The 14,133-nt window shown below is 30.3% G+C and overlaps 1 protein-coding gene across 1 annotated transcript; it reads left to right on the forward strand.

Annotated features, from left to right (window-relative positions):
* The first annotated feature begins 3,593 nt into the window (after window positions 1–3,593).
* On the forward strand, window positions 3,594–5,765 carry LOC142230019 (neprilysin-1-like). The gene has a single exon (XM_075300630.1). The coding sequence runs from the start codon at window positions 3,617–3,619 to the stop codon at window positions 5,633–5,635; it is 2,019 nt and encodes a 672-aa protein (XP_075156745.1). The 5' UTR covers window positions 3,594–3,616; the 3' UTR covers window positions 5,636–5,765.
* The last annotated feature ends 8,368 nt before the right edge of the window (window positions 5,766–14,133 follow it).

Here is a 14,133-nt window from a genome sequence, read left to right on the forward strand (position 1 = left end):
ATTCTGTAGAAATAAAATGTTGACAACATATTCTATAGAAATATAATTTTGACAAACTTTTGTATAAAAAATAAAGTTTTGACAAAATTTTCTGTAGAAATAAAATTTTTACAAAATTTTCTATAGAAACCAAATTTTGACAAAGTTTCCTTTAGAAATAAAATTTTGATAAAATTTTCTATAGAACTAAAATTTTGACAAAATTTTCTAAAGAACTAAAATTTTGACAAAATTTTCTATAGAAATAACATTTTGAAAAAATTTTCTATAGAAATAAAATTTTCACATTTTCTATAGAAATAACATTTTGACAAATTTTATGTAGAAATAAAATTTTGACAAAATTTTCTTCAGAAATAAAATTTTGCCAAATTTTCTATAGAAATAAAATGTTGACAACATTTTCTATAGAAATAAAATTTTGACAAAATTTTCTATAGAAATAAAATTTGACAAAATTTTCTATAGAAATAAAACAAAACTTTCTGTAGAAATAAAATGTTGACAAAATTTTCTATAGAAATAAAATTTTGACAAAATTTTCTATAGAAATAAAATTTGACAAAATTTTTTACAGAAATAAAATTTAGACACAATTTTCTATGGAAACAAAATTTTGACAAAGTTTCCTATAGAAATAAAATTTTACAAAATTTTCTATAGAAATAAAACAAAACTTTCTGTAGAAATAAAATGTTGAAAAAATTTTCTATAGAAATAAAATGTTGACAAAATTTTCTATGGAAATAAAATTTGACAAAATTTTTTACAGAAATAAAATTTAGACACAATTTTCTATGGAAACAAAATTTTGACAATGTTTCCTTTTGAAATAAAATTTTGATAAAATTTTCTATAGAAATAGAATTTTGACAAAATTTTCTAAAGAAATAAAATTTTGAAAAAATTTTCTTTAGAAATAAAATTTTTACAAAATTTTCTATAGAAATAAAATTTTGACAAAATTTTCTATAGAAATAAAATTTTCACAAAATTTTTTTTAGAAATAACATTTTGAAAGTATTTTCTATAGAAATAAAATTTTGCCAAATATTCTATAGAAATAAAATGTTGACAAAATATTCTGTAGAAATAAAATGTTGACAACATATTCTATAGAAATAAAATTTTGACAAAATTTTGTACAAAAAATAAAGATTTGACAAAATTTTCTATAGAAATAAAATTTTGACAAAATTTTCTATAGAAATTAAATTTTCACATTTTCTATAGAAATGACATTTTGACAAATTTTCTGTAGAAATAAAATTTTGACAAAATTTTCTATAGAAACCAAATTTTGACAAAGTTTCCTTTAGAAATAAAATTTTGATAAAATTTTCTATAGAACTAAAATTTTGACAAAATTTTCTAAAGAAATAAAATTTTGACAAAATTTTCTATAGAAACAACATTTTGAAAAAAATTTCTATAGAAATAAAATTTTCACATTTTCTATAGAAATAGCATTTTGACAAATTTTATGTAGAAATAAAATTTTGACAAAATTTTCTTCAGAAATAAAATTTTGCCAAATTTTCTATGGAAATAAAAAATTTTCTATACAAATATTATTTCTATAGAAAATTGACAAAATTTTCTATAGAAATAATATTTTTACAAATTTTTCTATAGAAATAAAATTTTCACAAAATTTTCTTCAGAAATAAAATTTTGCCAAATTTTCTATAGAAATAAAATGTTGACAACATTTTCTATAGAAATAAAATTTTGACAAAATTTTCTATAGAAATAAAATTTTGAAAAAATTTTCTATAGAAATAAAATTTTGACAAAATTTTCTATAGAGATTAAATTTTGACAAAATTTTCTATAGAAATAAAACAAAACTTTCTGTAGATATAAAATGTTGACAAAATTTTGTATAGAAAAAAAATTGACAAAATTTTCTATAGAAATAAAATTTTGACAAAATTTTCTATAGAAATAAAATTTGACAAAATTTTTTACAGAAATAAAATTTAGACAAAATTTTCTATGGAAACAAAATTTTGACAAAGTTTCCTTTAGATACAAAATTTTGATAAAATTTTCTATAGAAATAGAATTTTGACAAAATTTTCTATAGTAATAAAAATTTGATAAAATTTTCTAAAGAAATAAAATTTTGATAAAGTTTTCTATAGAAATAAAATTTTGACAAAATTCAGAAATAAAATTTTGCAAAATTTTCTATACAAATAAAATTTCAACAAAATTTTCTATAGAAATAAAATGTTGACAAAATTTTGTATAGAAATAAAGTTTTGACAACATTTTCTATAGAAATGAAATTTTGACAAAATTTTCTATAGAAATAAAATTTTGAAAAAATTTTCTATGGAAACAAAATTTGAACAAAGTTTCCTCTAGAAATAAAATTTTCTATAGAAATAGAATTTTGACAAAATTTTCTATACAAATAAAATTTTTAAAAAATTTTCTTTAGAAATAAAATTTTTACAAAATTTTCTATAGAAATAAAATTTTGACAAAATTTTCTATAGAAATAAAATTTTGACAAAATTTTCTATAGAAATAAAATGTTGACAAAATTTTCTATAGAAATAAAATTTTGACAAAACTTTCTATAGAAATAAAAATTTGCCAAATTTTCTATAGAAATAAAATTTTGACAACATTTTCTAAAGAAATAAAATTTTGACAAAATTTGCTATAGAAATAACAAAATTTTCTATAGAAATAAAATTTTCACAAAATTTTCGTCAGAAATAAAATTTTGCTAAATTTTCTATAGAAATAAAATGTTGACAAAATTTTCTATAGAAATAAAATGTTGACAAAATTTTGTATAGAAATAAAGTTTTGACAACATTTTCTATAGAAATAAAGTTTTGACAACATTTTCTATAGAAATAGAATTTTGACAAAATTTTCTATAGAAATTAAATTTAGCAAAATTTTCTAAAGTTTTGAAAAAATTTTCTATAGAATCAAAATTTTGACAAAATTTTCTATAGAAATAAAATTTTGACAAAATTTTCTTTAGAAATAAAATTTTGTTAAAAATTTCTACAGAAATAAAATATTGACAAAATTTTCTATAGAAATAAAATTTTGACAAAATTTTCTATAGAAATGAAATTTTGACAAATATCTATTTAATCTGTTTTTTAACTTAAAATCGAGAAGATAATGTTAAAAGATGCTATGTTTACCACAACCCAAGATTATGGATGAAATTATCAAGTAGAGATTTGTACTCAATCTATGGTGAAGGGTATGTAAATTTCGGCATAACCGAACCTTCGGACATATATATTTGCTTTTTTCTATGTCTTCAAACAAAAATTCCAGGAATATTTGTTTTATTCCAAAAAACACAAATCGGATTAAACTGGATGGCCTCAACAAAAACTCTTAGTTCACACATAGCCGCATGTCTTTTGTTTAGTACTCAAAACCATTTGAAATTAATGATTTATATATGTACTTATGCCTCTGGTTACTGTATTGGATATTCATTGCCCATTGTAGGGTGTGACTTGAATAGCAAGAGATAGCGATAAGGCCCCAAGCAAGACATTCGTATCAATTTAATGACGAAGTCTCCATGAGAATAATAACAAAACAGTTTTTATTTAACATTGGAATAATGAACACCATTTTCACAAAACCCCTATCCCAGAGAAATGGGAAAACCAAAACAAATCAATTCCGGTGGTATGTGGCGGCAATAACATGGTTGATGGTTATCGCCGTAGAGGTCATCGATGCAGCCCCCATGCATAATCACAGATTTACCATAAATCGCAGATACTTGGATATGATTGAAGGTTCAATGGATGTTGAGGCAGATCCATGTGAAGATTTCTACCAATATGCCTGTGGCAATTGGGAAGATTACCATAAAGCGGTACGTTATGGTCGCAACGATATGCTCTCAATGACAGATTATGAAGTGAATCGGGAAATGGCGAAGCATCTGAATGCGATGAGGTTGTGGCGTAAACCGAAATTTGTTAAAATGGCCCATACATTTTATAAATCCTGTATTGCAGTTCAAGAATTGGATCATTTTGCCTATTTGGATTGGTTGAGAGAACATGAAAAACTTAAATTGCCAAAATTGTGGACGGGTCACAGTAGCCGTTCCCATTTCGATTGGGTCCACACCTTAGGGGTAATGCGACGCTATGGCTTGAATGGAATTTTCATAGAGGAGATGATGATCCATAGGAGAGATGATAGTTCCAAGACCATAATGGATTTAGATAAACCAGTCGAGGGAGGAGGTTTCCAAGAAATAACCTATGAAAATTTGGAAGATCTAATACGCTATTTACACTTGCCGGGAAATACGAAAACCTTTGAAAAACTATGGCAATCGATTAGCGAATTTGAGGGGCGTTTAAGGGAATTGGATGAAATCGAAGATGATGGTACCCGCCTGATAACCATTAAAGATTTACCTTTGCCATGGTTAAGCAGATATTTGGCCATAGCTTTGGATCACACTGCCCCAGACCCCGATATGGAATTGTATATACAAAATTTGGATTATATGCAAGCATTGTATGAATTGCTAAAGAAATACGATAATCATTTCATTAGCCGATATTTGGAAGTTCGTTTTCTGTGGCATTTACAGCAACATGGCCCCAGAAAATTCTCGGATATTGATTGTGTCGATACCACTCGTACTCTATTACCTTTGGCCATGCATTGGATCTATAAGGAACAGCATCCTGAAATCGTAGAGTATAGCTCTCATATTCAACAAATGTTTGATAATATTGTGGAACATTTCAATCGAACCCTAAGAGCCAATAATATGCAGTTTAATGAAACTCTACTGGAACATCTATGTGAAAAACTTTCGAATCTTCAATTGAAAGTTGGCAACTTACCCACCTATAATGCTGAAGAAATTCTAGAGGATTTCTATGAGAAGCTAGAATTAAGTGAGACCGATTTCTATGGTAATCATTTGAAAATTTTGGAATTCAATTTCAAATCTGCCCATGCTGGTCATCCCAATACATTAACGCGAAATGTTTCACAATTCTTCAATTTGGAAATCTATGGTGAGGGTAGTAGTTCCTCTAATTATTTCCTAACACGGCCCAATATAGTCATGGTCCCTTTTACCTCGTTACGGCCTCCCCTATTCCATCCGGATTATGAGCAAATCTACAAATATAGTTCATTTGGCACCACGTTGGCCCATGAAATGTTTCATGGTTTCGATCGTCTAGGCTTACAGGTTGACTATCGTGGTAGAATGAATTCCTGGCAATACAATACCATCTTCTCGAATTCGGAATTTGATCGTAATTTTAATTGCCTTCAAGATCTCTATCCCGATGTGGTAAATGAGAAAATTGCCGATGTTAGCGGTTTACATTATGCCTATGGGACATTCTTCAATCAATTCCCCAATGAATTAATGCAAACTTGGCATGTTCGAGGTCAAGCGATGACAGCCAAACAGATTTTCTTTTTAAATTTTGCCCAACTATTTTGTGATCCTAATATTTCGGATTTGGAACATGGTGAAGTTAGTGATCGTATTAATGATGCTCTCCAGCATTTTAGAGAATTTTCTCGGGCTTTTCGATGTTCGCGCCAAAGTCGTATGTTACCCATTGAGACTTGTCAAGTGTGGAATTGAAGATAATTCCTTTTGCGAAGATCGACAGTGCAATCGCCTTGTAATTATTTCAGTATAACATTTATTTATAAAGTATTCTTATTAACTTTAAATAATAATTTAATAAAAATAAAAACAAAATTAATATATATTTATGTGCATTTGATTTTGAAGCCTAAGGAATAGCCACTATTTAATTCTACTCTGTTTACGAATGTTTCAAAGTTAATTGGATAAAAAATTTGAAAAACCCCCGAGTTCAAGAGACACGTTTGCTAATTTCAATTTTTAACAAATAGAAGTCAGGGTATAAAAACATTAAAATTGAAATATGACAAATTTTACTTCTAGTTTCGGCAAATTTAGAAAATCAGGCGTTTTCTAATCAAAATATCGACCTATTCATATGTTACCTTAGGTTCAATTTCAGGCAAATCGGATTAAAATTGCGTTATATAGAAGCTCAAGAAGTTAAATCCGAAAATCGATCTATATGGGGGCTTTGGACCAATACACACCACCAATAACTGTACCATATAGTTATTGGTGGACCCAAAATATCTCTAGATTTCCAATTACAAACAAATCGAATAAAAATTGCAGCTTTTAGAAGCCCAAGAAATAAATTAATAAGTAGATTCGTTTATATGCACTGAAAAAAAAATATTGACGTGATATTAAAGATTACGCAACCTACACTAATAGAAAAAATTGCGTTTCACAATCGTGAACGGACGTTGTCAAAATGAAACGGAAACGTTCACAAAAAATCAAAACGGAATGTTCACGATTTCGTCCACGTGCGTTCACGATTTCATGAACGGCATTCGTTTTTCTTTGGTCATGAAATGTCTTAAAATAATCGTTAGACGTTGTTATGTCAACTCCGCCGTTGGTGCAATGTGCTAAGGCGACTGTTAACGTGTATCGTGCAGGCAACACAGGTTCGAGTCACGGTAGGGGAAATCTTTTTTTTAATTTTGTTTATAAATTCGTAACCATTACGTTTTCAGATCATGAACGCTGGTTGTTGTTTTGAAAACTTATGGTGTCATTTTTATACCCACCACCATAGAATGGTGACGGGGGTATAATAAGTTTGTCATTCCGTTTGTAACACATCGAAATATAGATTTCCGACTATATAAAGTATATATATTCTTGATCAGGGAGAAATTCTAAGACGATATAACGATGTCCGTCTGTCTGTCTGTTGTAATCACGCTACAGTCTTCAATAATGAAGCAATCGTGCTGAAATTTTGCACTAACTCGTCTTTTGTCTGCAGGCAGGTCAAGTTCGAAGATGGGCTATATCGGTCCAGGTTTTGATATAGTCCCCATATAAACCGACCTCCCGATTTGGGGTCTTGGGCTTATAGAAATCGTAGTTTTTATCCAATTTGCCTGAAATTTGAAATCCAGAGGTATTTCATGACCATAAAGAGGTGTGCCAAAAATGGTGAGTATCGGTACATGTTTTGGTATAGCCCCCATATAGACCGATCTCCCGATTTTATTTCTTGGGCTTATAGAAACCGCAGTTTTTATTCAATTTAACTGAAATTGGAAATCTAGAGGTATTGTAGGACCACAAATACGTGTGCCAAAAATTGTGAGTATCGGTCCATATTTTGGTATAGCCCCCATATAGACCCATCTCCCGATTTTACTTCTTGGGCATATAGAAACCGCAGTTTTTATTCAATTTACCTGAAATTGGAAATCTAGAGGTATTGTAGGACCACAAATATGTGTGCCAAAAATTGTTAGTATCGGTCCATGTTTTGGTATGGTCCCCATATAAAAAGACGTCGCGATTTGGGGTCTTGAGCTTATAGAAACCGTAGCTTTTATCCAAATTGTCTGAAATTGGAAATCTAGAGGTATTTTAGGACCATAAAGAGGTGTGCCGCAAATGGTGAGTATCGGTCCATATTTTGGTATAGCCCCCATATAGACCGATTTCCCGATTTTATTTCTTGAGCTTCTAGAATCCGAAGTTTTTATCCTATTTGCCTGAAATTGGAAATCTAAAGGTATTTTCGGGTCATAAAGAGGTGTGCCGAAAACGGTGAGTATCGGTCCATATTTTAGTATAGCCCCCATAAGAACAATCTCCCGATTTAACTCCTTGGGTTTCTAGAAACCGTAGTTTTTATCTGATTTGCCTGAAATTGTAAATATTCTGGTATTTTAGGCTCACAAAAACGTGTATCGGATTAAGTTTTTATCGGTCCATTTGGTAATGCCTCCATATAGACCGACTTCACTTCTTGAGGGTGTAGAAGGTCATGAAAATTGCTTGAAACTCAATGTAAAATTTCCAGATTTTACTTCTACAGATTTAAGATTTCAAATCAAGACGTTATTTTATAATTTTCTTGCACACTTACAAGAGATGTTAACGATTCCTCTAAAACTCGAACAAAAATGGTTCTTATAAATCCAGAATCTGATATAGTCCTCATAGGTGAAATCCTTAAATTTATCTTCGGGAAGTGTCCTCAAGTCCTCAAGCCCTCCTGACATTTCAAAGGAAACCCTAATATTTGGTTCATGGTGGTGGGTATTTAAGATTCGGCCCGGCCGAACTTAGTGCTGTATATACTTGTTATGTTGTCAGATTGTCCCCATCTGTTCTCAGTTTGACAACACATGTGTGTTGATTCACTTTCATGAACGGATCGTTTCAAAATGACCACGCCGTTCATGATTTTTTCTATGGGTGTAAATTTTAGAAAATTACAAAATATTAAGGGCATTTTTTTTTTAAATAATGAAATTTTAATTAAAATATAGTTTATAATGTTTGCTTCAAAAACTTTTTTCATTAAATTTAGGACAAAAATTTTGTAACTGAACTGATTTTAATTTTCCTTAAAGTAAAGAAACACATTTTTGAATTAAAGAAATTGTCCTTAAATTAACTGAAATATTGAAACTTTAGATAAAACACTTCAAATATAGGCTATGACTTATTTTGAGGATTTAGCGTCTTAGCTTTAAAGTTTTCTTGGAATTAAAAAAAACATTTTTTACTTTGAAGTATCCGTTAAAATTTGTATTTTTAAACTGGCATTTGTATGTATGTGTTTACCTTTATTAATGAAACCGCGAAAAGAGAATGAAAATTTGATGAATGAGATCTGTATCCTAATTTTAATTTTATTGGTCCTAGATTTAAAGCCATATAGATGGCGAAAAAATGTCTTTATTTTAAAGAAGCCGAATCTTTGACTCGTAATCAATACCAAAATCCTTAAGGGAAAGTCAAAATCTTTGGATCCAAGTAATTTTTTTTTTTGAGTGTGGGCGCTATATCAAAACCTTGACAAAACATTAATCTGTTTTGCCAGACATGCTTAGAATTTTAGAAATGACCAACAACATTTTCATTTGGTAGATAATTTCTTGTCATTTAACATTTAAATAAAATTTTCTGCATATGACCACCACGACTATTTTGCACAAAGGCCATTCCGGAGGTGCAATTTTCGACCACCTTTTCAAGCATTTGAGAGCGTATATCAGCAACGACACGTTGAATATTGGTTTTCAAAGCATCAATCGTTGCTGGTTTAATCACGTAAACCAATGAGTTCAGGTATCGCCAAAATTGAAAAATTTAACAAAAAATGCACTGAAGAGGAGTTTGCGGTAAAAAGCTGATATCCGTCTAATTGGTTAAGAGTCAAGTGTGTCAAATTTTATTGAAATCAGTTCAGATTTAGATATAGCTCCCATATATATATATATCGTTCGCCCGACTTACACTCATATGACCACAGTGGCCAATATTTTACTCCGATTTAATTGAAATTTTGCACAGGGAGTAGAATTAGCATTGTAGCTATGCGTGTCAGATTTGGTTGAAATCGGTTTAGATTTCGATATAGCTCCCATATATAGCTTTCGGCCGATTTACACATATATGACCACAGAGGCCAATTTTGTGCTCCGATTTAGTTGAAATTTTGCACAGGGAGTAGAATTAGCATTGTAGCTATGCGTGTCAAATTTGGTTGAAATCGGTTCAGATTTTGATATATTTTCCATATATAGCTTTCGCCCGATTTACACTCATATGACCACAGAGGCCAATTTTTTACTCCGATTTAGTTGAAATTTTGCACAGGGAGTAGAATTAGCATTGTTGCTATGCGTGCCAAATTTGGTTGAAATCGGTTCCGATTTAGATATAGCTCCCATATATATGTTTTTCCGATTTCGACAAAAATGGTTAAAATGCCAACATTTTCCTTGTAAAAGCAGTGACGATTTCGATTCGAAAAGTTGTAAAAATGACTCTAATTCTCCTAAACTTCTAATACATATATATCGAGCGATAAATCATAAATAAACTTTTGCGAAGTTTCCTTAAAATTGCTTCAGATTTAAATGTTTACCATATATTTTTACTAACATTGTGTTCCACCCTAGTGCATTAGCCGACTTAAATTTTAAGTCTATAGATTTTGTAGAAGTCTATCAAATTCTGTCCACATCGAGTGATATTTAAATGTATGTATTTGGGACAAACCGTTATATATAGCCCTCAACACATTTGACGGATGTGATATGGTTTCGAAAATTTAGATCTACAAAATGGTGCAGGGTATAATATAATCGGCCCCGCCCGACTTTAGACTTTCCTAGCTTGTTTTTTACTAACATCGTGTTCCACCCAAGTGCATTAGCCGACTTAAATTTTAAGTCTATAGATTTAGTGGAAGTCTATCAAATTCTGTTCAGATCGAGTGATATTTAAATGTATGTATTTGGGACAAAACTTTATTTATAGCCCCCAACACATTTGACTGATGTGATATGATATCGAAAATTTACATCTACAAAGTGGTGCAGGGAATAATACAGTTGGCCCCGCCCGACTTTAGAATTTCCTTACTTGTTATATTTGGTTTAAATACATTTAAATATTTGTATTAATGATGTATAGCTAAATCCAACGTATGATAACAAATTAATGTCCTTAAATTGTTTTAGCGGTTGAAACTTAAAAATTAATACAGACCCCATTATGACCTTCAATTGACAGTGACTTTTTAAATATTAAAAGGCATAAAAATTGACCCGTATTACCAGTTTGTGTTGTTATTTTTTAATTGATGTTGATTGCAAAACTCAATTAATTTATTAATTAAAACAATCTGAATCTTAAATACCCACCACCATGAACCAAATATTAGGGTTTCCTTTGAAATTTCAGGAGGGCTTGAGGACTTGAGGACACAACCCGAAGATAAATTTAAAGATTTCACCTATGAGGACTATATCAGATTCTGGATTTATAAGAACCATTTTTGTTTGAGGTTTAGAGGAATCATTAACATCTCTTGTAAGTGTGCAAGAAAATTATAAAATAACGTCTTGATTTGAAATCTTAAATCTGTAGAAGTAAAATCTGGAAATTTTACATTGAGTTTCAAGCAATTTTCATGATCTGTGCGCCTTCTACACCCTCAAGAAGTGAAGTCGGTCTATATGGAGGCATTACCAAATGGACCGATAAAAACTTAATCCGATACACGTTTTTGTGAGCCTAAAATACCAGAATATTTACAATTTCAGGCATATCAGATAAAAACTACGGTTTCTAGAAACCCAAGGAGTTAAATCGGGAGATCGTTCTTATGGGGGCTATACTAAAATATGGACCGATACTCACCATTTTCGGCACACCTCTTTGTGACCCGAAAATACCTCTAGATTTCCAATTTCAGGCAAATAGGATAAAAACTTCGGATTCTAGAAGCCCAAGAAGTAAAATTGGTGAATCGGTCTATATGGGGGCTATACCATAATATGGACCGATACTCACAATTTTTGGTCCTACACGTATTTGTGGTCCTACAATACCTCTAGATTTCCAATTTCAGGTAAATTGAATAAAAACTGCGGTTTCTATAAGCCCAAGAAGTAAAATCGGGAGATCGGTCTATATGGAGGCTATACCAAAATATGGACCGATACTCACAATTTTTGGCACACATATTTGTGGTCCTACAATACTTCTAGATTTCCAATTTCAGATAAATTGAATAAAAACTGCGGTTTCTATAAGCCCAAGAAGTAAAATCGGGAGATCGGTCTATATGGGGGCTATACCAAAATATGGACCGATACTCACAATTTTTGGCACACGTATTTGTGGTCCTGCAATACCTCTAGATTTCCAATTTCAGGTAAATTGAATAAAAACTGCGTTTTCTATAAGCCCAAGAAGTAAAATCGGGAGATCGGTCTATATGGGGGCTATACCAAAATATGGACCGATACTCACAATTTTTGGCACACGTATTTGTAGTCCTACAATACCTCTAGATTTCAAATTTCAGGTAAATTGAATAAAAACTGCGGTTTATATAAGCCCAAGAAGTAAAATCGGGAGATCGGTCTATATGGGGGCTACACCAAAACGTGGACCGATACTCACCATTTTTGGCACATCTCTTTATGGTCATAAAATACCTCCAGATTTCAAATTTCAGGCAAATTGGATAAAAACTACGATTTCTATAAGCCCAAGACCCCAAATCGGGAGGTCGGTTTATATGGGGACTATATCAAAACCTGGACCGATATAGCCCATCTTCGAACTTGACCTGCCTGCAGACAAAAGACGAGCTTGTGCAAAATTTCAGCACGATTGCTTCATTATTGAAGTCTGTAGCGTGATTACAACAGACAGACAGACAGACAGACAGACAGACAGACGGACAGACGGACATCGTTATATCGTCTTAGAATTTCTCCCTGATCAAGAACATATATACTTTATATAGTCGGAAATCGATATTTCGATGCGTTACAAACGGAATGACAAACTTATTATACCCCCGTCACCATTCTATGGTGGTGGGTATAAAAAGGTAACTATTTTCAATTAAATTCTGAATTGGCTTAGAATTTTTATTTGGATTAACAATTGATTGTTTGAAAAAAAAATTAATTAAAAATTTAAAAAAATGTTCATCATCATAAACTGACTTAGTCTTCCGAATTTGATTAAAATTTAATTGTATCAATTAACTTTTTAATTAAAAATTTTAAAATTTTCAATCATTGACTTAATTAACTTACTGTTTCTATCTTGATTAAAAAGTTAATTGTACCAATTAATTTATTAATTGAAAAAATTTCAAATTCAATTAACTTTTTAATTGGAAATATTTTGGTGATATTTTTTTCTGTGTATGAAAAACAAGTAAGTAAAGTAGAAAGTCGGGCGGGGCGACTATATCATACCCTAAACCACCCTTACTGAATTAGTAATCATTAGCATTTGTGGGGTAACATTGATATAGGTCTGGGAGATAAACCGCAGTTGCATATTTAAGAAAATTAAGAGGTATATGTTTATGGGTGCTTTGTCTCAATCTAAATATAGCTCATAGTCAGTCATGTCAGGGAAAATTTTCGGTTTACCCTACAAGGATATAAAAAGTATACATACATTCCCAAACAATTTTCCCTACAATATTTTTCATTGAATTTAAAATTACAAAATAAAAGTGGTTCTAAGTACTTTGTTATCTTAAAACATGAAAATGCAACGTATATAACCTAGAAAAAAATTGTATTACCACCACGGTTTCCACAGATGGTAGAATTCTACCAAAAATAGCATTTTTTTTAAATCTCTATAGAAATAAAATTTTGGAAAAAGTTTCTATAAACAAATTTTTTTGAGAAATTTTTCTATAGAAATAAAATATTGATAATAAATTCTATGTATAAATTATATATATTTTGAGAAAATTTTTTATAGAAATAATATTTTGACAAAAATTTCTATAGAAATACAATTTTGATAAAATTTTCTATAGAAATAAAATGTTGACAAAATTTTTTACAGGAATAAAGTTTTGACAAAAATTTCTATAGAAATATTTGTTTGGTAGATTTATGGTAATTTGTAGTAATCTTTAAATTTTGTTAGATTTTTTTGGCACGAGTGGTAACTGTTGTTACCACACATCGTTAAAGATCAAGCCTTGCCGGCTTCTAATTTCCTCCTCTAGAGCCACCAAAATGTTAAAATTATTACAAATTGTGTTGATTGAAAATTTCCCTACATTGTGGCTCTAATTCCCTACAAGACGCTAAATATTAGAAAACCTCTACATACAGGTAATATCCCCTACTTCTAGCAACACTGGCTGTAGTTGATATTGCACCTACATAGTTAGTATACCACTAATATTGAGCCCATTATTAAAAAAAGAGAAAATCGCTCAATTAGTGTTGGCAGTAAATCCAAATTTGTAAAATTAGAGCAATATTCTTATATAAGAGATACAAGTACGATCGGCTAGTACCTCAACATTTGAGTAACATTGGTTAATAAATAGGAGTATTATGGCCAAATTTGGGATAATCGAGCGATGTATATTTATAGAAGCTATATGGAAATCTGAACCAATTGGCATAATATTTTGCGGGTTTGATTAATACCACAAAAGGTTACCTTGTGCAAAATTTGAGTAAGATCAGTTA

Source organism: Haematobia irritans, chromosome 3 (assembly GCF_050003625.1).
Source record: "Haematobia irritans isolate KBUSLIRL chromosome 3, ASM5000362v1, whole genome shotgun sequence".
Lineage (NCBI taxonomy): Eukaryota > Metazoa > Arthropoda > Insecta > Diptera > Muscidae > Haematobia > Haematobia irritans.